Source organism: Panthera onca, chromosome F1 (assembly GCF_046562875.1).
Source record: "Panthera onca isolate mPanOnc1 chromosome F1, mPanOnc1 haplotype 2, whole genome shotgun sequence".
Lineage (NCBI taxonomy): Eukaryota > Metazoa > Chordata > Mammalia > Carnivora > Felidae > Panthera > Panthera onca.
In genome coordinates this window covers 34,789,807-34,814,544 of record NC_138355.1, presented here as the reverse complement: position 1 = coordinate 34,814,544, position 24,738 = coordinate 34,789,807, and the positions used below count along the sequence as shown (strand labels likewise).

Genomic DNA, 24,738 nt, shown 5'->3' with positions numbered 1-24,738 from the left:
GAGTGAGTCTATCACCGTGTAATCCCTGTTGCACTGAGGAATCTTCAAGTCAGAAACTAGGAATCAGGGAATCACAGATCTGCAGGAGAAAAAGGAGACTGCAGGAGGCTGAGGAACTGGCCGAGAAACTTGACATCTGCAGTCGTCTTAAAATCAAAAGGCAGGCTGAAATCGATTTACTGGGTTATCGTTATCAGTTTAAAAAAATAGGATGCACTGGTCTACACAGGACTGTGCTCTGAACTCTGTAAATGTGAGCATCCACATGTGCTAGAGGATTCAGCACCCACATAATGCTTTTTCTTTCCTCCTCTAAGGCACATTTTAACAATCACAATTTTGTCAGTTTCACTCTTGCCCGGGCCCTTCTAGCATCTCTCTGCTGCATCTTGGGAAACCACAAGGAGCAGAGTTCTCAGAGAGAGCTGGAAAATCAACCACAGAGCCAAGAAGCACTGCAAAAAAGAAGAGCTGACGGCCTCCTGACTGTCTCGCGTGCATGCGGGAAGACGGATGGAAGAGAGGGCTGTGACACCCCCTAATCCCAAACCTCTGGGAATCACAAGCCATCTTTTGTACATCTGATTAGTGGAACCTCTTCAAGCATATACATGTTGTATAAATCCTGAGCCATTTCCTTCCTTGGCCCCCAGTATTATTCAAACAATACGTGCATGTGATATGGCTGAAGTGAGCACTAAAATCTGTGGTCACAAGCTGATCAAACGACCCATATGGAAAGGCTACTCAAGACCCTGGCCTCATTAATACCATGTTTCCGATGAATTCACCAGCCACAGACATAGCTCCATCAACCACAGAGGGAGAGATGTCAGTCAAATCTAACAAAGTTTATATACAAGTAAGATGAATGTGGCCATGGACTGCCTCATTTACATGACTGAGATCTGTCCTGGGAACACCTACAAAGACTCCGCTGATACCAAAGGTGCCCAACTACCTTCTTCTGTCTAACCTTTACTGGAAAGGGTTAAGCTACAAAAGGTATAAAATTGATTCAAATGCTTTCCTAAACAAAGTTTTTTTTTTCCTCCTCCCCTTCTCCCGCTTAATACATTCCAGAATGATACAGTGCTTTACCCAACACAAATCTGAGTTTAAATCTTGATCTTTGTGCAGAGATTGCCTTGGCAACCTCAAATTCTCCATAATGGGAGACACACCACAGGGGGGGAAAAAGGCATAAATGTTTTTGTACAAATCAGAATTACAAACCTTTACATGAATCATCCTCAATGGGCTGTTTGAAAGCTGTTATGTCACTGAAAGTGCAAAGAAATAAAACCACTTTATCCTGTTCATTTCGAATTGGAGCAATTTTCACAAAGAACCACACAGGTGTCCCTGAAAGAGACATCAAAAGGTCGGTCAGTAATTTTCATTTTCACGTGAGGGGCTATGGAATAAAGACTTGGAAATGAATAGGTACACATATTAATTCATTTTTGAATGGTCTCATTCCTTTAGGTGCTGGGATATCATACCATTAATTCCTCTTCTTGCTGGAATAAAAAACTTTCATGGTGACTATTTGGCAGGGATTTTCTTTAGTTCAAATAATTTTGTAAGTGTAGATCTCTTAACCCTTGCAAAATGATTAGAAAATGGGTCAAGAACCTCCTGATCTTACAGAAGGAACTAAGGTACAGAAACCTACATACTTGCCTTAGACCATGAAGTGGACAAGTAAACAGTAGGGACCAACAATGGGCATTGCCAACCATGGACAGCAGACCACGCAAACTCCAATTTCCATTGCTAAAAGGCCCTACTGTCAAAATCCAGTTTGGGAATCCATCAGTTTGACTCACATGCTCAATCAACTATGGGCCAAAAAGGTATATTTCTAAGTCTCTCTCCCAAAAATAAATATCCAAAAGGTCCAATACAATGGGGCAGGTGACAACACACTGAAGAAGGAGAACCACCATGATGATTCTCCCAGCATAGGCTCCCTCAAAAAGGAGGTTTCTAGGTGGCTTTAGGCTGTGATTATATTAGTGCTTTAGGAAGCTCAACAAATGTGTTTTAACTTCCAATCCTTATTCCTGAGTGAAAATGGGGGATAAATGAGATCTTCCAAAGCACTGCCCTAATCTACACAAGGAGAAGGTGGGTGGACATATAGAGGTGGGTGGACTATAGAGGACATCACAGCAAGCCACACCAATCAACTCTCTGATGCAAAAATTAATGAGACACAAAGAAATGGTAGGTTCTTCCCTACCTAGTTCTCATACCCCAGGTCCTTAAACAGCATCTGGGAAATAATAACTATTGGCCGAATTTTGCATAACTGGGATAAAACTTTACATGCTATTTTATAACCATTTTCAAGTTAAAATACAATAAGTATTTCTCCATGTTAAGAATTAGAGAAGGCATGGTGTTCAGCATTCTACATATATTATTTTATTTTAAGAAGATAACAAGCAAACAACTCACTGAATCTTGGAGATGGAAATAAACCCCCAAGAGGTACCTGGGTCTCTGCTGGCAATCACAGCAAACTCTATCCTATGACATGGACAGAGAGACGTCTCTGATTGAGATTAGCTTTACAAAACTAGCTATGCCACTTATTCATATGGAAGTATAAATAACCATAAAATATACAAACAGGCAGCAAATAGATCATATGGGAATATATTTTCTTTAAATCCTGATATTATCTATGTAATCATCCATAGTTAATTTTAATCCTCTGTCCATTTTCCCTTTCCTTAATTTTTGGCTGCCTTTCTGGATGCTTATAGAAGACAAATAGTTATAAGGTCACCCTAAGAAAAATGTGTTTCAAAAGAAAAATCCACCATACAAAAATCACATACAGCATTCCAAAATCAAGAAGAATATGGCCTTCGAAACCCCTACTGTTTTTGAAAGGTCTCTGTTACTATTCCTCCCAGTCCCCTGCTCAGAACCTGTGGGTTTTAAACCATTTTCAATTAAGCAACAGAAACCTCAGAATAAAGTGTCACATCAAGTGAACTTATACACCCACAGCTCTCCATTATATCCTAGCTGGTAAGACAAAAAGCAAACAAATCAAAAAACCATTTTCTTTCTGCTCTAAAAAACAAAACAAAACAAAAAAAACTTAAGCAAGTTTTTTCAGATGGTAAACCAGAAAACAATGTGAATTTATCAAACCAGTAAGGAATCAGATGAGAGCCCCCCCCCTCCCCGCCCAACTCGTGAGGTCTAACCCCAGAAGCCTCAATCTTGCTGGAATCCTTGGAACCACGGCCTTCCCAGCCACCACCTATGGGCCATCCACTACACTGTGTCAGCTGGGCCTAATGCCTGTGAACTTTTCCAGTTGGGACTGTGCCATCTAATCTTTATATTCCATTTATGACTCTTGGGATTGATGACGTTAGCCCATATCAACCAGATCATGAGAGCCCCACTGTATTAGTCATGCTGGGAGGACTTTTTCATTTTGCTAGAGTTCAAGCTCATCTTGGACTCTCCCCATTTCTACATGTCAATCTGTTTAAGGCTGTGTGCTTTTCTCCACCAAACCGTGCCCAATGCTTCCTCCAGAAATGTTCCCTGAGTAAACACGTGCTATCCTGATCATTTCTTTTCAGTAAATAAATATGAATCTCATACCAAAACTTCCCATAGTCAGTATTCACTGCCTTAGAGTTCATCTCAAGCTGATCAGTTGGGCTTGTTGAGAGAGGAAACCTATTCCCCGATCCGGTGTTTCCTCATGGAGAGACATCTTTCGAAGGAACTCTTGAGTCTTTTCCCTGGGTTGGTAATTTTGGGGTCAAGAACTGGATATGTTAGCTCACCCACTTCTCCACATCTGCATTCTTAGAGATGAATCTGCATTCTTTTCTGTATTCCCATTCTATAGATGGAAGGGGAGAAGTCAAAAAGGCAGGGGATGACTGGTAGAAGCCTGTGGTTCTCCAGTGCTGCCTGTGTTAGGTGGGTAAGTCTGTCTGATTCTAGAATTCACTTTTAGAAACTTTACTTGAACACAGACATCAACTACATTCTCTAGGATCAGCTTTACTGGTCTTAAAAGTGATATTTTAACCTCCATTTGCCTGATTCCTGTATCTCTCTTGATTGGTTCTGATCACAGGCAGGGAAAGAAAGTGCTATGAGTTGGCCCCCTTCCAACTTTAACAATTGAGGACTCTTCCCTTAATTCGACCATAATCCACTCTGGAGCAAGATATCTGAAATACTGCCGCTGTCTTATCACCCTGCACCCCTATTTAAATGGCATCTAGTGCAATGCTTTCATAGGATCCCATTAGGCCATTACGTGGCTCAACTCCAGGAGGCACCATTCTAGAGTTGTGAAAACCAACAACCTTGGAAGGGTAGGAACTCTAAGAATGCCTGCTGAGTTTCAAAGAAATAAGTCCTACTTCCAGTGTCTTCACAGTCATTCAGAACTCTCTCCCAAATTATCATTCCCTACAAAATCTAGGAAAGCAAGCAGAATGGGCTTAAATTTTTATTTCTGAAATTCTTTCAAAAGAGAACATGAGTCCCACCTAGGTGGCACAGAACAGTAATTCCAACCTTTTAATCATAAAAGCAAAGCATTTTTGACTAGTGAAACATTACTCTAAGTCTCAATATATGAAACAGTTGCTTCAAGTGAACATAGGCTGTCCAGACGCTGGAGCCCCACTCAGTTTCTCTTCCATCCCTCTGGATGCCCCCAAGGATATTCAGGAGCTTCCCGGAGGCAGAGGCCAGGGATCTCTCCTAGAGCCCAGATTCTGGAGTAGGATTCTTTCCACCAAGATAAAGAGAAGCAATGCATGCACGAAATTCACATATACAGTCACAAAATCAGGAAGATAAGGTTAATCAGGAAAATTCTGCCTCTGCACCCAAGTGGCTACAGTGGAAAAATTGAGAAAAGCAAGTATTTGATGTCCTGTTTCTGTAAAAGGACAAAGGGTGAATAATAAATAAAGGAAGATCAATGCACAAATCTAGGAAAAACACAGCAAAGGCTGATGGCAAAGGCAGCTGCTGCTGGGACAGCAGGTCTTTCCTGGCTGAAAGTGCAAGTGGAAGGGCAGCCCTGGGGTAGGCCCCTCCTCCTGGTCACTCTGTGATTCTCATCCTTTACTAGCTCCCTTGGGTCATGGAGTAATGAACCTGACAACTTGACCTGGCTATAGTGATTCTCAACCCCAGAAGTCAGATAACAAAACAGCAAGGTTCAGATGTACAAGGGACTTTTTGGCCTCCATCAGGCTTCCTCCTACCCTGGGCCTCCTCCCAGGTACTCTCTGTAATCAGGCAGCCAGGCCATATTCAACAGCAACAGAATTGACCAAGCCACTATCACCGGCTCATGGGAATGGCTGCATGAGCCATTCAGATAGATCCAGAAACTAGACCAGGGCATGGCAGCTGCCCCAGGAAACAGACCAATTGGTCTCAGGTCACCTTCACTGAGATAAATAACAAATACAGAGAGTATGAGAGAACACCAGGGGGAAGCAGTGGCTACTGGCCATTAGAACATCTGATTGGGATTCCCAAGCCCAGGGTTTGAGCCCTATCTCTTAGTTTATTGTACACTTTGGCCATGTCACCTTAACCTCTTAGAATTGGTTTCCTCATTTGCAAAGTAGGGATAATAGAATTACTTTAGATTCAGTAAACCTATACACATGTCTGATACGTTCCTCCCTTCCTTTTAAATTCTTTGCTGGTAAGATTGAAATGTTCAATCTCACCTCACAGAGGTGTTTGGATGACTCAAAAGAGAATGTATCTCAAGGTGTTTAATGAAACTCCAAAGCTGCCTCTACCTGTTCTGAGAAAGAGGGCCACTCTCAAACATGAGGGAAAAGCTAGAAAAATCAATGCTTAAGCCTCACTATAATTCAAATTTGATTGAAGAGCAAAACACAAAGCCTAAATAAATGGAGAGAGTTACATTGTTTGTAGATGAGAAAATTCAATTTTGTAAGATGTCAAACCTCCCTGTTTAATATATAAATTTAATGGAATTTCAATCAGAATCTCAGTTGTTCTTTTTTTGTTTGTTTTTCTCGGAGTTGATGAATTGAAATTCAATTCAAGTAGAAAAATAAAGCAGAAGAAGGGCCAAGAAATCTTTGAAATTTTTTGAAAGAAAAATAGTGACAAGGACCATCTACCACAGCTGACCCTTGAACAAAACAGGTTTGAGTTGCGCACATCGACTTATACCCCAATTTTTTTTCTGTAAATGTATTTTTTTGGTAAATGTATTTTCTCTTCATTATGATTTTTTGTAACATTTTCTTTTCTCTAGCTTACTTTAAAAATACAGTGTATAAGACATATAACATTCAAAATATGTTTTAACTATTTATGTTATTGATAAGGCTTCCAATCAACTATAGGCTATTAATAGTCAAGAAATCTTTGAACATAAAACATTCGAAATATGTTTTAACTATTTATGTTATTGATAAGGCTTCCAGTCAACTATAGGCTATTAGTAGTTAAGTTTTTGGTGAGTCAAAAGTTACACCCAGGGGCACCTGGGTGGCTCAGTCAGTTAAGCCTCCAACTCTTGATTTTGGCTCAGGTCATGATCTCATGGTTTGTAAGACTGAGCGCCTTGTCGGGCTCTGTGCTGATGCTGTGGAGCCTGCTTGGGATTCTCTCTTTCCCTGTCTCTCTCTGTCCCTCCCACATGCTCTCTCTCTCTCTCTCTCTCTAAATGAATAAATAAGCTTAAAAAAAAAAAGACCCAAGGAATTGACAAAATCTTTTTTTAAAAAAAAAGGTATACTCACACTTGCGAGACAGTTTGGTACCCCTAACCCCACGTTGTTCAAAGGTCAACTGCACAGGAACTAAGAGCCATGGGCACTGGCTTTAAAACAACATCATTCATTGAATTCATTGAGTGCTTACAGTGGAGCCCATTGTGGTTTATGTCTCATAGCCCCACCATGAGATGGATTGCGACTACATTATCTCCCAATTTTAAACATGGGGAACCCAAGTGGGAGAGCATTTTAATCAAACTCACATAGCTAATAAGTTACAAAAGGACTCCTGGAAAAGGTGAGGAGAGAAACAAGCCCATGAATGTGTGAGAATCTAGCATAGAAGAAAAGAACACTTCAGGGTCCCTGGGTGGTTCAGTTGGTTAAGCGTCCAACTCTTGATTTCAGCTCACGTCACAATCTCACAGTTCATGAGATCAAGCCCCACACGGGGCTCTGTGCTGACATCATGGAGACTGGGATTCTCTCTCTCCCTCTGTCTCTGCCCCTCCCTCGCATGCATATTCTCTCTCTCTCTCTCTCTCTCTCTCAAAATAAATAAATACACAAAAAAAGGAAAGGACATTTGAAATTAGAAGGGAAGAGCTGAATTCTTTAGTACATAGAACTGAGACAACTGAACAAGCAATGTGGAAAATAAATTGAGATTGCTACGTCACGTAATACATAAAAATACATATTTAATGTTTAAATTTAAAATTTTTTAAATGTTTATTTTTTGAGAGATAGAGAAAGAGTGTGAGCAGGGGAGGAGCAGAGAGAGGGAGACACAGAATTTGAAGCAGGCTCCAGGCTCTGAGCTGAGCTGTCAGCACAGAGCCCAATGCAGGGCTCAAACTCATGGACCATGAGATCATGACCTGAGCCAAAGTTGGACGCTTAACCGACTGAGCCACCCAGGCGCCCTAATGTTTTAAATATTCTAACATAGCTATAAAGGTACCAGAAGGAAAAAAGGAAGAATATTTTTATCATTTAGGTAAGGAAAAGAGCTTCCTAAACATATATAAAGCTCCATATAAAGCTTTATATATAAACACATATAAAGAACCATAAAGGAAAATAGTGACATAAATTCATTTTACTTATAAAAGGTATAAAAAATATAATTAAAAAGAAAACATGTTTAAATAAGAAAAATATTTTTCAACATTGAATCAATATCCCTTACATATAAAGAGCTCCTAGCACTGAATAAATGAAAGACAATCCATTAGAAAACTAGGCAAAATATGATGGTTTTTCTATTAGATTTCTCCACAACTAGATTGTAACCTCCTTAAAGGCAGAGTCAGTTTCTTATACCTGGATCTCTTTGGCTCAAACCCATAGGCCTACAGTAGGTAATCAATAAGTATTTGGCTGGCAACTTCTCCCTGCTGGCTTGGCACAACCACAGTAAGAAGCCTTTTCCTCAGCTTCTCTAACGGAGAAGCTGATCTAGAAGTCTCAAACATGAGGCCACCTGCCACACCACAAATTGTGAGGTCAGTCACATGCTGTGGAGAGTTACCCAGAGTGTCCTGCTTTCACTCAGAGCTCATACTTCATGATTTTCTTGTTTGAAAAATGGAAAAACTATGTGACTAGCACAAGAGCGACCCCCCAAATATTTACTGAATGAGTTCATTAATGATTGTCATTGATGTAACAAAATTATCCAACATACTGTGAATGAGTGAAGTAACAATACAAAACACATAGCACTACTAAAATGACTGGGTTTGTTCATCAGGCTGGCCAACAGATAGAAAGAAATCTTTCAAATAATCCATCCTTGAAGATATTTAATAGTATTCCACACATTCATTCCAAAGCACACCAGGAAGCCTTTTGCTAATTACTCCCAATTCCTAAAAAGGAGGACAAACATTAATGCTTATCAACAGAAGATTCTTTCTACAAGGCTGTCCTTGCAAATACTAGTAAAGAATGAGAGAGAGGGAAAAAAAGCAACTCATTACGAGTTTACTAAAAAAGCCAATAAGAAAATCACCAGAATTAAATAGAATATATGAGCAAAGAAACTGAACAATTAACAAAGAAATGATCATTTTAAATGGAAGATAAATAGGAAAAAATACTTCAGTCTCACTAGCATTAAAAATACTCATTAAACAAAAAAAATTTAATTGTAGGCAATTTGATAAATTGAAAGTTATACTGCAGTGCTGGTGTAGTACAATGAGTCAGACTCAAAATCTGCAAGTGAACTTGGGAATGGGTTCAATTCTGAAACACTGTTTGGCAAAGTGTCTCAGGAACCTTAGTTCACATTCTCTGACAGTGTAATTCTTAACTTCTAGGAAATATTTCAGAATGTCAATAAATACCTTTACATGAAGATACCCACTTTGGCACTGTGTTTAATAAAGTTTAGAGCCTCATAAATATCCAACAATGGAAGAAGTATTAACGAAATTCTTTTCTAAATTATATTTATGGGGAATTTTAATGAGGATATTTTTATGATAAAAGATTGATGTATGTATGACTTCAAGTTGTACACACATCAGAGGCGCCTGGGTGGGTCTGTCAGTTCAGCTTCCGACTCTTGATTTCGGCTCCTGTCATGATCCCACAGCCCCCTGTTGTGCTCCACGCTGGGTGTAGAGCCTGCTTGAGATTCTCTCTCTCCCTCTGCCCCTCCCCCAATTCATGCACGCGAAAGAAAGAAAGAAAGAAAGAAAGAAAGAAAGAAAGAAAGAAAGAAAGAATACACATCAAAATCTCAATTATGTATCATGTGCAAGAAAAACCTAAACACACCAAAACGTTAATAGCATAGTAGTATTTCTCTGAGTCTTTGGGGCAATTGTTTTTCTTCATATCTTCATGTGTTTCTCATAGTAAAAATGATTCAATTTAAAAATCAGAGAAACAAAATATAAATTCTTCTAGATGATGACATTTCACAGCTAAAAATCTCAACAGGGGTGACTTTTCTCCCGTGGGATTCTACACTGCTTTAAAATGCTGAGAGTTTCAGTCTATTGAACCAGACATTTTGTCTCCTCCCTCCTCTCCTCCCGCCCATTTCTGTTCAGTCTGCTCCTTGAGGGCATCACTGGTCAGTTCAGCCCCACGCTGCTCCCACCTCGGCTCTGATACCCTCTCTCTGAATCAAATGCTTCTTTTACTCATCTGCTTCTTGGTAACTACCAAGCCCTTTCAAAGTCACTCAACAAACATTCACAGAGCACCTCTTTTAACTGCGCTCTCTGCTACATACTGGGCACGTTCTACCTCAGGTCAGAAGTAGAGTTTCTGACAGGAAACGCGGTGCTTCCCACTTCCTGGGCACCACCCGGGGCCAAGCAGACAGAGGGGAGAGCCAGTCAGTGGGCACCAATGATGAAGTCCCCACACTCAGTCCTCCCCAGTCCTGGAGGAGACATCCTTGGACCTCTCTCCTTCATAACTGCCTCTTCCTCCCTCCCCCAGCAGGCCACAACCATCTCGTCAAGGGAGGGGACGTATCATTCCTAAGTGGGTCCCCGACCTCCAGTTTCCTATGCTCCATTCCATCTCCCCCACTCTACTGGAGTCATCTTTATAAAATGTAAGTCTGCTTATATATTTAACGCCCCTCACCCCCATCCTCTTTCTCAACCAGTGTTCTTAAGGCGAATTCTAAACTCTATAATGTGCCTATGTTCCTGGTCCCTCCAAACCTCTCCAGCCTCAATGGTTACCCCTTTTCAGTGTATATGTTTATGTAATTACTCCATGAGTTTGGGGGGAGCATTTGCTGTGTGTCAGGCACTGTGCTGGGTGCAGGGGATCCAGCCGTGCAGGAGACACACCCTGTAGGCATGGAGGTCAGTTTTCACTATAGCTGCCCTCTGTCCTGGCTGTGCAGCATGTGATACGTGCACAGCAGTACTGGCATCACCTAGGAGCAGAGGCTCAGACCCTTTCACAGGCCTACTGACCACAACTAGCACTGCAGTGTGCAGGTGGTTTCTTATGCATGTCAAAGTCTGAGAAGCCCTGCTTCGGGTCTCTTGAAACTTCAGTGGTTGCTCTCACCACATGCCTTTCATCAGCCCTGGCTACTCTTTGCCCTTCCCTCTGCCTAACTCCCACCCTCCCTCAGTTTCTGCATGATTTCCTGTCTGCTAGGAAGACTTCCTTCCCTGCCCTCCTAAGTTAGGGTTCAGTGACCTCCTCCAAATGGTGTCACCATCAAAACACACACACACACACACACACACACACACACACACACACACACACACACACTTAGGAAGTAAGTATTTAAAAAAAAGGAGGGGGGCGCCTGGGTGGCTCAGTTCATTGAGCATCCGACTTTGGCTCAGGTCATGATCTCACAGTTCGTGGGTTCGAGCCCCACATCAGGCTCACTGCTGTCAGCCTGTCAGCACAGAGCCCACTTCAGATCCTCTCTCCCTCTCTCTCTATTCCTTCCCCACTTGCACTCACCCCAAGATAAATGAATATTAAAAACAAACAAACAACAACAAAAAACCACTTAGGGCTTCGTACCGTCTGTTGTACAGGCAGAGGCTGTGTCTGTCTTTTCATAACCACATCCCTAGCATAAAGCCTGTGTCTGACATAGAGTAGCAGGTCAATAAAAAAGCGGTTAAAAAAAAAAAAGCACAGAATTCAGTGCAAATATAAAATTCCCAGGCTAAATAAATAATTTAAAGTTTCTAAATTCCTTAGGACAGGATGGGATGGGGGGGGTGGGGGGAAGGGCTGGTGAACAGGTTCCTAGGAAGAAACCACCACTATCTGCATTTCATGCTGCATGTTTTAGATACAGGCCTAGCCTTTTATGGAACTCCCCACTGGCCCTCTAGACATTTTTGTATAAATCAGAAAGAGAAGCTCCTCCCTCAGCACAGATGTAACGCTAGGCTAGGGTGCACGGAGGATTCAGCACACAAACCACAAGCTGGTTTCCAGTTGCCACCCCCTCCCCCCATATAGGGCGTAGCCTGCACAACCATATATGGTGGCCCTGCCTTGTACCCACAGTGAGATAGTCCCAGTCTTGGAAGAATGGCCTTGGAACAAGTACTGGAAACCAGGTCCTGGCTCCACATGACCCTGAGAAAGGAATTTAACTTCTTATACAATGGATATCCATAACATCAGCCATGCCTACTGTATGGGGCTTAGAGAATCAACATTTTAAAATAGAGTGGAATCATACCTTCTACAGAGTCTATTTTCCGAAGTCAAAGGGTAAGGTAAAAATTTCAAATGACCAAATTACTCTTGAAAATTCCTTACCACCACTCAGGAAGTAAAGTCCCATGCTAGGCTGACGTGCCCCGCTGGAGACGGGCACGCAGCTGTCAATAAGCCTACCACAACCTGAAAGGAGGGAAGAGATGCTCATTCCTTGGTAGAACAATAGTTGAACTAATTGGCACACATATGTGGGCCATGTCTACCTGAAGTATAGAGTCACCCTCAGTGCAATGAGATGCTCGCAATACAAGGCCTTCAGCCCGGGAGGCAGCTGAGGGAACAGCAAGCGTCCCCCTTCCCATTGCATACCCCCTCTGGAGTACATACCCCCTGACGGGGCTAGCAAGTGAAATCACTGACTCCATTTAAAGTAAGTTCCCCTTTCTTTCCTTTCTGTGCCAAACACATATAATTTGAACAAGTTAAATGCATAGTCTAACGAAGGTTGAAAACTCTGAAGCAAAATATAAATGCAAAGCATTATTTTTGTGACACACCTACCCAATTGGTATTCTGTGTCAAGGGGAAATCCACACTGTTCCGTACGAAAGGCTCCCAGTGTGGAAAACCTTGAACTGACTCCATTAGCTCAGGGCACATGTGCAGAGGAGAAGGCCAGTGTGCTCCTGTAAGAGCTCGTGCTTTGGGTTGTGTTCCCCATCAGCACAGAGCCATTCACAGTCTTCACCCCGCTCCTCTCCTGCCTAATAGCGAGGTAGGAACAAGACCTACTGGCTGAAAGAGGGAGATGGAACAAGGAGCCACATTAGCATCAAAGCTACAGGCACAACCCTCTTGGATTCATTGATGCCCTGAGGCAGTCTCTCAGATCAGCACCAGCACAGGCCACCAAACAAACAGTCCTCTCAGCTGACTGGTCCAATACTTGCAGAACTGAAGAAAAGTCCCAGCACCTTCCAGATAAAAGCAACATGTGCCCTTTGCTTTCCAGAGCAAAATGCATCACTCTGAATGCCACCAAAATAAACACTTATCTTCATGTGCTATCTGGGCCACGCGGGAAACATTGTATTGAACCTATGACCTACCATTCAATCCTACATAAAGAACAGAATGCTTTACAGACAAAATCGTTTTTTAAAAACAAAAGCAAAGTACTATTTAACATCTCTGCAGCTCTGCTATGACCACATGCCCCACGTTTCCATACTTCTAACATAGCTAATCCCCATTCAACAGGAAACCTCCTAAGAGAAAAGCAAGTTTTAAGCTGTGTATGGCTATTGATGTAAATTCTTCATTAATACACTTTGAGGAAGTATCGTAGCAAAAACAAATACATATTAACACCCCACTGTGAATATTAATACTGTCTCTGATGGAAAGCTGGGGTCATCAGGAGAAGAACTCTATTCAGAAACTGTATTTTTTTTAATGTTTTATTTATTTTTGAGAGAGAAGGAGAATGTGAGCAGAGCAAGGGCTGAGAGTGAGAGGGACAAGGATCCAAAGCAGGCTCTGTGCTGAGAGCAGAGAGCCCGACACAGGGCTTGAACTCACGAACTGTGAGATCACGACCTGAGCTGAAGTTGGGACACTCAACCCCTTCAGCCTCCCCTATTCAGAAACTCTTTTTTTTTTTTTTAATTCCAATATAGTTAAACATACAATGTTATATTAGTTTCAGGCATACAACATAGTAACTCAACAATTCTCTATATTACTCAGTGCTCATCAAGATAAGTGTACTCTTAATCCCCTTCACCTAATAGGGCATCTGATGGTGTTACCTACTGTGCTATGTACTACGGAAGACAAATACAAAGAGGATCTGGCCAGAGTCACTGTCCCACGTCTTCCTTTCCCCCAAGAAGGCTTAAAGTCTACAAGTGCCTTGAGGCAACAGCTCACCATACAGGAAAAACACCAACTTGGCAGAAAAAGAGATCAAGAAGTCTTAATTGGTCGGTGACAAGTTCAAATGTTCCATAAGGATCAGGGTAACTCGGCAATCCGAACCTTTTATTCAAAACAGACACAACAGCCTCAGGTAACAACACTCAGCTGATGGAGGAAAAGAAAATGCAAGACAGTAACAAAGGAATAGGACCTCTTTTACTATCCCAAGTGCATAAATAAAGGTATGGTTCAGGATGGTCTTAATACTCACTGTTCTTCTTGTACATCAAAATTTCAAAGGAATTCATCTCATAGTTCTCAAATGTTTGTCGAACCTTTTCAATTGTGTCTTTATCAGTCAGCTCCCCATACATGAAACTGCAAATCAACCAAAAAGCTGAAGTTAGTTCCACAAATACTGACTATTGTACCATCATATGTTAAATATGTTTCCTATACCCAGCACTGTGATATGTGAAATGAACACACACACATACACACACACACAAATGGAAACATTCATTCAATCAAGAAAGCTTCACTAATTCAACTGTGACTGGCACTCTACCACTGCCCCCCAAAAATGAACAGTATAATAAGGAAGACACCCAGAAAAGTGTGGATCAGGAAACAGTATGACCAACACTTTTGGAATTACAGAATACAGGCACAGAGTGGTCAGTGAAGGCTTCCCAGGGTAGAAGCATATGAAATCTAAAGAGCAGGTAGAAATTAATGAGAAGAGGAAGGGAAAAAACATTCCAGGTAAAAGAAGAGCATATGCAAAGGCACAGAGGTTAAGAGTGAGGTTAATTCTGGAACCTGAACGTAGTTCAGTTCAGTGTGACTGGAATATACACAAGGTGGGGAGATTTCACAACAGATAACATAGAAATAAAAGCACAGACCAAATCATGAAGGAGCACATGGCATTACAAGCCATGTGAAGTCATTTAAACTTTATCTTGAAAGCAATGGGGTGGAGGGAGCAAACACTGGGAGGTTTGAAGCAAGACAGTTCCATAATCAGATTTACATTTTAGAAATACAACTCAGCGAAACTTCCCAGGAAAGATGGCAGAATAAATGTGGGCCATATATTTTTCCTCTTCTAATTCCCAACAAAATAAACAAAAGAATGGGAAAAGAATCACGGAAATTCATCAGCCAAAGAATTGCACCAAAGGGTGCAATTTGATGCTCTAAACATTAAGGCAGAGCTGAGGAAAGAAACAGAAGATTCGGCCACTGTCTGTGAAGCTCTGTTTCCTACCCACCCCACCCCAGCCCACCCCCAAAAAAGCACCAGGTTTAAAAAATTGAAATGATAAAATCCTGTAACTCTTAGTACTGCTCACACTTGGAGAAAAGTAGACTAAGGCGGGCTGGGGGTGGTGGAGATAAGTAACACGGAAGAAAATTAGAGAAAACCTCTAGGTAGTAGATATTCCTACCGACTAATACTGGTTCTTAGGAGAGGCCCGAAAACTGCCAGGACTGTCCATTTTCCTGGGCACCACCATGAATATGGTCTGAAGACCAAGATTTGTCCCTCTAGGAATAAGACACACCCCAACTAGGTGGAGTAAACCATGGCACGGGACACTAACAAAATGGAAGAGGACAAAAGCCATCTCTCAATGGGGCAGGAAAAGCCACTCCTGACCACCTCAGGCCTGCATGTGACCAGAAAAGAAGGACACCAACGCCCAGCCTCTGAATCTCGGGTAATGTGGAAGCAGTGGCGTGTGTTCCTAAACAATCCCATCTTCCAAAATTGTGCACGCGGAATGCAATCCAACTTTCTCTTGATGCCTTGAATCACAGAATCTTAGAATTTCAGAGCTACAAAGAACCTCAGAGGCAACCATCAACTCCAATGCTTCGATTGGCCTCATACTGGAACAGCCTTGAGCTTACTGTAGGCTTCTGCTTGCCAGCACTCTATAAAAAAAAAAATGTGCCCTAGCTGTTGACTTTATAAATTCTGTGTCACTTGTGTTATTATGTCCCTTCCCAGCCCACTGAGAGACATTATTATCTATGGTTCACCTTGTGCTTCTCTCATGCAGCACTCTGCTTTTCATCTATGAATCAGGAAAACAGACAACCGAGCTTGTTGAATTACCTTTAAAAAGATGGCTAGATCAAGACTAAATTAGCCCTGCCTGAGAACAAGAAGACTTCTCCTAGGAGGTAAAAACGGAGCTCTGGGACCATCTTATATAGCCAGTTGCCTTTTTAGCTTTCTGCCACTTTCTCTGAGTTAATTTGCTAGATAAGTGACCCCCATTTACGTGACATGATGGTATACATGCTGGCAGTTTCCTTCACAGGGTAAAATGAATCCCTGTAAAATGGAGACTTGAAATAAGTGAAGTGCCATAATTACTCCTAGCTTCCATCAGTCTTATGTACTGTAATATAATGGTAGCCATAAGTTTCCTTTACCTGGACATTAGATTTCATATGCCTACAATGCAAGAAATAAGCAAAAGAGGTTCCTGAGCCATTAGGAATACAGTGAGCACAAAGGCATGTTTACTTTATTGTTAGGGAGGGGACACTTTCAGAGAATTAAATACGTTTCCTACAGTTGTGCATAAAAAAGTTGGCTAACTTAAGTGTCTGATTATAGCCAATAAGAAGCAAGAAAGGGAAGGAAACGTTGCTTCAGTCACACCAAAAAGTGAAGCTAACTCTCCCAATTTGTTCCTATTGTATATGTGTATATACCGATGTAGACGCAGATATGGATGTAGATGCTTATGAGGAGAACCACAAATATAACAGAATTTTATGGCAGTATTTAAGAGTCATAATTTCCAAATCTTTGAGGGAAGAAGGGGAATCTTACATTTCCCATTTCCCAGACCCAAAACACCTAAAATATAAGAAAATGGTATTTTCAAAGCATTTAATACTCTTCACCAAACTAGTTACATGGCTGATTTAATACCATCAAAATGCAAACCAAAGACTATGCCTGTGTCAGACAGGTTTTGCCACCCTTCAGAGAGGAGTTGCTTTCTTGATCTGGCAGGTCTGGGAAAACGATTCCACTTAATGCAAACACCACTGAAGACAGAAGACTCCGAAGAAGGCAAGGAGTGAGAGAAGCCCAAGGCTGTGCTGAGCCAAGACCTTGCCAGGGCAGTGCAGGGGGGCGTCTGGCACGGCCAGGGACAGGCTCTACTCTGCTTGCTCTGCTCTGCTCCACACCGTGAAGGTGCTTTAAAAGAGTGTTTCTAGCACCACAGCTCAAGGGTACAGCCTGGTTAGCAACCCGGTCAAATGCATAGGCTATGTGCACTGTTAGCATCATTTGCCTCTGTCTTTGAGGTTGTGACCGGAGATGTGACAGAATGATTCAGAAGGCAACAAAATCCTAGCTCTCTTCCCCTTTTCTGGTGAAAAGCCCTATGAACAAAGTCCTTGTTTCCAACATCATAGTGATTCTTCACAAATAGTCATGTATTTTTTTAAATTAATTTAATCATTGGGATGTCTGGGTGGCTCAATCAGCTAAGTGTCTGACCCTTGGTTTCAGCCCAGGTCATGATCTCACAATTCGTGCTGACAGCACAGAGCTTGCTTGAGATTCTCTCAATCTATCTATCTCTCTCTAAATAAATAAATAAATAAATCTTAAAAAATTAATTTACTCATCTAAAATTTTATTTCATTTTCATTTAATTTTATTTAATTATCTTTCAAATCATGTAACATCTCACAAACTTTTGAATTCCTGTTTTATAAAGAAAATGACTTTCCTGAGTTTTTCTAGCACCCCTCCCCCACACCTCAGTGACTTCAAGTCCCTCATTTTGTACAGACCATGCTTTAAGGCTTCTTGGATTTCCCAGTATATTGCGTGAACTAGAGGTAATATTACCATAAACATTCCCGTATAAACATTAAATGAGAGAAAGGCAAATCCCACACCAAGTAAGCCATTTTTATTTTTCCAGAAAATACCAGGATAGACTGGTCAACAGAACAACCCCAAACATAAATACCTGCAGGTACTGCTTTTTTGCATCACTTCCGCCCTGTGATAGCCAGACAGCTTGCAAAATCCATCATTGCTGTACACGATAGGCCAGTCCACTATCTGGGCATTCCCCAACACAAAATTAGTATCTGTTAAGAAAAAAAAAAAAAAGAAGGAGAAAAGAAAAGAAAAGGGCATATGAGGCAAGACATTAGTTGAGATTCAATGAGGATATAAATAATGTCAACCAATCCAGGTATCTTTACTTCCCTCTAAAACAGTCTCTTCGACAGGAAAATGGCCCTGTGCAGAATACGAAAGAACAGTCCTTTAGAGCTGAATATTTGGAATCCAAATGCTAATGTTATTATAGTCCAAGAAGAAGTTAGCCAAGGAAGCATACTTAACCAACCAACCGATGAATCTTGCAGAGATCCAGTGATTCCCAGGAGATACATTCAAGTTCTAACTAATCTCAATGAATGTACACTGGTACTATGGAGCAAGAGAGAACATAAAAGGAATTTCTTCTGGGCTCCATCTAGCATCTTAGCCTTATCAGTCTTTTAGCCAAAAGCTACACGTTGGCCTTGTTGACCCTGAGTAGCATTTACCCATCCTAAGAGGAGACAGTCTTCTTAGGAGGCAGAGGAAGAGAGACAGAGGATTGCCTCGAGAAGCACACCAGATAGCCCTCCTCTTGGTAAGGAAGTGACTAGACACCCCCCCCCCCCATACTAGAGCCTTGCAGAACCTGATCAAGAGGCTCGAGATGGCAAAAGGTTTCTTGCTGATTTTGAGATTTTTGTAGCAGCAGACGCCACGTGTCAGAGCTCTTTCACTGACCACCAGCCCACGTTCACTTCAGATGCAGGGATGAAGTCAGCAGGTATGGCTGCTCAGTGGGTTCTCATCACTTCCCACATTTCTGAAAATCAAAAGCCTTCAGTATTTTCTGTGCTCTATCAACTGTCCCTTTTTTTCTCTTCAAGACCTTAAATTAAGCAAATAACATCCAGAATTTAAATATAATCATTTTTAGCTTGGCTCTCTCCTCTCCACAGAATACTTACCCCTTCCTCAAGAAAAGAAAGAACATGCACAAACCCTTCTTTATTGTAAACTGATGGGGGTTTGTTTGTGTATGTGTACTGGATAGAGTGAAACAGTAGTGACATATAATGTCTTCATTTAATTGGGAGGTTAATTTTGTTCTAGTACAGCATTTATTATTTATTCACAACATGGGTAACCATCCTTCCTATCTATGTGGGGAGGAGTGGAGGAATGAAAGGGAGGAGAAATAACTAAATACAGTAATCTACTTTTGAGAATGTTTTCATCTATCTAAAAGGAACATAAAACACAACTTTCATGAAGTTAATCTATAAACCTGTTAAATTTATAAATAAGCTTTTATTGAAAATCTACAACCAGTCTTTCCCCGTCTCTCCCATATAGTCATGAATACTTGTTGAGTGCCCACTAGGTACCAACCACCTTATAAGACCCTGGAGATATCTAGCCTGATGGATATGGTCCATGCACTCCAGGAACTTATCAGGACAAGAAGATGTGTACAACCAACTGAAGAAAGCAGTAACAAACTGATTAACTCCAAGGTAGGCAAAGAATTGTGTCTCAGAGGGGTCATATATGAACTTGTTCTAGTCTGGAAAGATGAGTAAGACTCATTCAAACATTGTGAATGCCTAACATGTATGATACAAAAACAATATTTAGAGAAATGAAAATATGATGCCTGCCTTTGGTAAGGCTGTGGGAGGAAGGGAACATTCCAGGCTGAGAAGCAACATGAGCAAAGGTCTGACAGCATGGAACACATAAACACAGGTGTAGACAAAGGTCAGTCAGGAAGATTGGAGAATGAGCCCAAATACCAGACTGGGATGGGTCTTGACTGTCAAAGATTTTCGACTTTGTCCTGGGGACAGAATAACTCTTTATATGTTGGTCTTTTCTTCCCGAATAATTCACATTTCTTGAAAAGAACAACTAAGCCTTTAAAAAAAGCACAACATTCACTAAATCACCCCTGAGTATATATGAAGTCCAGTCAGTTTAACTATCTCTCTTGTTGAGTAAAATTGTCAGTAATTTCCTTCAAAGACTTAGAGCAGTTGAAGAAAACTGAGTGAGCTTTTCCATGGCTAGTGCCCCACTAAAGCTATGTGTTAAGAGGGAATAAGAGCCAGTTATAGATAATAATTGACTGCTTGTGTTTATTTTCTCTCATCTCTAGGCACCATTAAAATAAAATTAAATGAATTAAAAAGGTAAAAATCCACAAAAATTAGAGGAAAAGAAAACAGAAAAAAAATGACTATGTAAGAAGCAGAAATAATACAGGAAACAAAAAGAACTTTAAAAAAAAAAAAGATCCCCAATTAGCATCCTTAGAGAGATTCAAGAGATATTACATCCATAAACAAGAACAGGATGACAAAGAAAAAAAAATAAGAGAACGTGTAAGACCTCCTGTAAATTAAAAGTGAGTAATTAAAAATTCAATGTAAATGTTAGAAGATAAAGTCTTGCAGAGAGTAGCACAGAAAAACACAAGAAATATTTTTTAAAAAAATAAGACACCCTGATGAACAGGGATGCAAAATTCCTCAACAAGATATTAGCCAACCAGATCCAACAATACATTTAAAAAATTATTCACCACGACCAAGCAGGATTTATACCTGGGATGCAGGGCTGGTTCAATATCCACAAAACAATTAACATGATTCATCACATCAATAAAACAAAGGACAAGAAATATGATCCTCTCAATAGATGCAGAGAAAGCATTTGATAAAATACAGCATCCTTTCTTGATAAAAACCCTGAAGAAAGTAGGGATAAAAGGAGGATAGCTCGAGATCATAAAAGCCATATATGAACAACCCAACACTAATATCATCCTCAATGGGGAAAAACTGAGAGCTTTCCCCCTAAGGTCAGGAACAAGACAGGGATGTCCACTCTCACCACTGTTATTCAACATAGTATTGGAAGTCTTAGCCTCTGCAATCAGACAACACAAAGAAATAAAAGGCATTCAAATCAGCCAGGAGGAAGTCAAACCTTCACTCTTCGCAGATGACATGGAACTCTACAAGGAAAACCCAAAAGATTCCACCAAAAAACTGCTAGAACTGATCCATGAATTCAGCAAAGTTGCAGGATATAAAATCAACACACAGAAATCAGTTGCATTCCTATACACCAACAATGAAACAGAAATCAAGGAATCGATCCCATTTACAGTTGCACAAAAAAAACCCCATAAAATACCTAGGAACAAATCTAACCAAAGAGGTAAAAAATCTATACACTAAAAACTATAGAAAGCTTACGAAAGAAATTGAAGACGACACCAAAAAAATGGAAAAAGATTCCATGCTCCTGGATAGGAAGAATAAATATTGTTAAAATGTCGATACTACCCAAAGCAATCTACATATTCAATACAATCCCTATCAAAGTAACATGAACATTCTTCACAGAGCTAGAACAAATGATCCTAAAATGTGTATGGAACCAGAAAAGACCCCAAATAGCCAAAGCGATCTTGAAAAAGAAAACCAAGGCAGGAGGCATCACAATCCCAGACTTCAAGCTGTACTACAAAGCTGTAATCATCAAGACAGTATGGTACTGGCCCAAGAACAAACACTCAGATCAATGGAACAGAATAGAGAACCCAGAAATGGACCCACAAACGTATGGCCAACTAATCTTTGACAAAGCAGGAAAGGATATCCAATGGAATAAAGACAGTCTCTTCAGCAAGTGGTGCTGGGAAAACTGGACAGCGACATGCAGAAGAATGAACCTGGACCACTTTCTTACACCGTACACAAAAAGAAACTCAAAATGGAATGAAGACCTCAATGTAAGACAGGAAGCCATCAAAATCCTAGAGGAGAAAGCAGGCAAAAACCTCTTTGATCTTGGCCGCAGCTACTTCTTACTTAACACGTCTCCAGAGGCAAGGGAAACAAAAGCAAAAATGAACTACTGGGAACTCATCAAAATAAAAAGCTTTTGCACAGCAAAGGAAACAATCAGCAAAACTAAAAGGCAACCAACGGAATGGGAGAAGATATTTGCAAATCACATATCAGGTAAAGAGTTGGTATCCAAAATCTACAAAGAACTTATCAAACTCAACACCCAAAAAACAAATAATCCAGTGAAGAAATGGGCAAAAGACATGAATAGACACTTCTCCAAAGACATCCAGATGGCCAACCGACACATGAAAAAATGCTCAGCATCACTCATCATCAGGGAAATACAAATCAAAACCACAGTGAGATACCACCTTACACCTGTCAGAATGGCCAACATGAACAACTCAGGCAACAACAGATGTTGACAAGGAATCGGAGAAAGAGGATCTCTTTTGCATTGTTGGTGGGAATGCAAACTGGTGCAGCCACTGTGGAAAACAGTATGGAGCTTCCTCAAAAAAATAAAAATAGAACTACCCTATGACCCAGCAATTGCACTACTAGGCATTTATCCACGGGATACAGGTATGCTGTTTCAAAGGGACACATGCACCCCCATGTTTATAGCAGCACTATCAACAATAGCCAAAGTATGGAAAGAGCCCAAATGTCCATCGATGGATGAATGGACAAAGAAGATGTGGTGTGTATATGTATTATTCCGCAATCAAAAAGAATGAAATCTTGCCATTTGCAACTACGTGGCTGGAACTGGAGGGTATTATGCTAAGTGAAATTAGTCAGAGAAAGACAAAAATCCTATGACTTCACTCATATGAGGACTTTAAGAGACAAAACAGATGAACATAAGGGAAGGGAAATAAAAATAATATAAAAACAGGAAGGGGGACAAAACAGAAGAGACTCATAAATATGAAGAACAAACTGAGGGTTACTGGAGGGGTTGTGGGAGGGGGGATGGGCTAAATGGGTAAGGAGCATTAAGGAATCTACTACTGAAATCATTGTTGCACTATATGCTAACTAATGTGGATGTAAATTTTAAAAAAGAAAAAAGAAAATAAAAAAGAAATAAGACAGAGAGGACCAATCCAAGAGGAACAATTTGACTCCTAACAGGAACAGCAGAAAGAACAACATGAGAAAAAGCCAGAGACATTTTTTTTTAATTAAAACAATCAAATGTAGAATAAAGATATTCAGATGTGCAAAGAGCTAGGAAAGTTATTTCTCACATATTCTTCCTCAGGAAGTTACTTGGGGATGTGTATCAGCAAAGTGAAGGAGTAAGGAAAGAAGACAACATGTGAACTAGAAGGAAGAGTGGCTCTAAATACAGAAAGCAGGAAGGAAGCTAATAGAAAGATTTAGCACAGAATCGTTCAGAGAACAGAAGTTCCAGAAGGGTTATCTAGGGAAAGAGGAAGTCAGGTTCTGATAACTTTCTTGATCACCTGAAACAACATAAAAAGTCAATATGGTTATTATAATTTGGGGAAGAGAGGCAGGAAAAATTAGAAGCATCAAAGAAAACAAAAGCTGTGCAAGAAAGGAAACCAAATCACACTATGTCATTATCACTCTCACAACAGTGTAAACACCTTATTAATATCCAATATTTAAAACCAACATATGGTCAAGGCATGAAATACTTAACTATAAGTATCTGAATATAACTGTATCAATTCCAACACTGTGAAAATGCAAATGATAAGTTGAGAGAGAGAAGTGAGAACAATCATGGGATGGTGTCTAGTGGTGACATAATAAAAAAGAAAGGTATATAGGAGCGCCTGGGTGGCTCTGTCAGTTAAGTGTCTAAGTCTTGAATTTGGCTCAAGTCATGATCCCAGGGTCATGGGATCCAACCCCAAGTTGGGCTCCATGCTAGGTATGGAGCCAGCTTGAGATTTTCTCTCTCTCTGCCCCTCCCCTGCTCATACTCATTTTCTCTCCTTCTGTCAAGAAAGAAAGAAAGAAAGAAAGAAAGAAAGAAAGAAAGAAAGAAAAAAGAAAAAAAAAGAGGAAGGAAGAGGAAGAAAGAGAGGGAGGAAGGAAGAAAGAGAGGGAGGAAGGAAGAGAGGAAGGAAGGAAGGAAGGAAGGAAGGAAGGAAGGAAGATTTTCCTTAAAGTTGCAAAGATAACCAATAAAGGAGTAAAATAATTGTATTAGGAGAAAAGGGTAGAAAGTAAATAAAGTGAGATAAAAACTCAGCTAAATTAACTGAAGTCAACAGCTAATAGCTAAAAGTGATAAATCTAGAAATAGTTGTAATGCATATTATTTAGAGACATGGCAGAAACTATAAGAAGAAACAGCTAAAATTAGAGTATGTGACTTCTGGTGAGCAGGATAGGCAAATGGACAAGGCATGGGATGATTCTTTTTCTTCATAAGCTCTTCAGTTTGATTTTTTTCAACCAAGAATGTCTATTACTTTGATAAAAATATGTATATTCTTAATTTTTAATGAACTTAATCAGAAAAAATTAACTTATTGATTAATTTTTTTATTTGCTAAAAAATGAGAATAGGATACACTCAAGCTCCAGATATCACTGCAATTTCCCATAACTGCATTCTGGCCATCCCTGAAATGTGCTCACCCTTCCTCAAGCATTTCCATTGTCCCTGGGGTGCAGATAACAGCCTTATCTGGGAAAAACCACGTCTCCTAGTATCTTCTTGGACTTCAGAAAGGAAATAGAAAAATAGGAAGTAGTGTAGGAATAGAAACATCAACCTACTGATCATCCAGTCAGAGGATTTCTCAATCATAGATTTCAAAATTCCAAAATAGTTATCTCTCACTGTTAACCCAAGCAAGAAATTATAGTTGACAGGGAGCAAGATTCCCTTGTCACT

At 40.5% G+C, this 24,738-nt stretch overlaps 1 protein-coding gene across 3 annotated transcripts in view; it reads right to left on the bottom strand.

Moving 5' to 3' along the window:
- Window positions 1-24,738, bottom strand: part of KCNH1 (potassium voltage-gated channel subfamily H member 1) — a 378,350-nt gene that overhangs the window by 330,587 nt on the left and 23,025 nt on the right. For all 3 annotated transcript variants that reach the window (XM_060643916.3, XM_060643914.3, XM_060643915.3), the window contains exons 2-4: window positions 17,909-18,032; window positions 14,161-14,267; window positions 1,237-1,365 (exon numbers count right to left, since the gene is read on the bottom strand). In XM_060643916.3, the coding sequence (XP_060499899.2) occupies window positions 1,237-1,365; window positions 14,161-14,267; window positions 17,909-17,931 (259 nt within the window). In that variant the 5' untranslated portion in view covers window positions 17,932-18,032. The remainder of the gene's footprint in view (window positions 1-1,236; window positions 1,366-14,160; window positions 14,268-17,908; window positions 18,033-24,738) is intronic.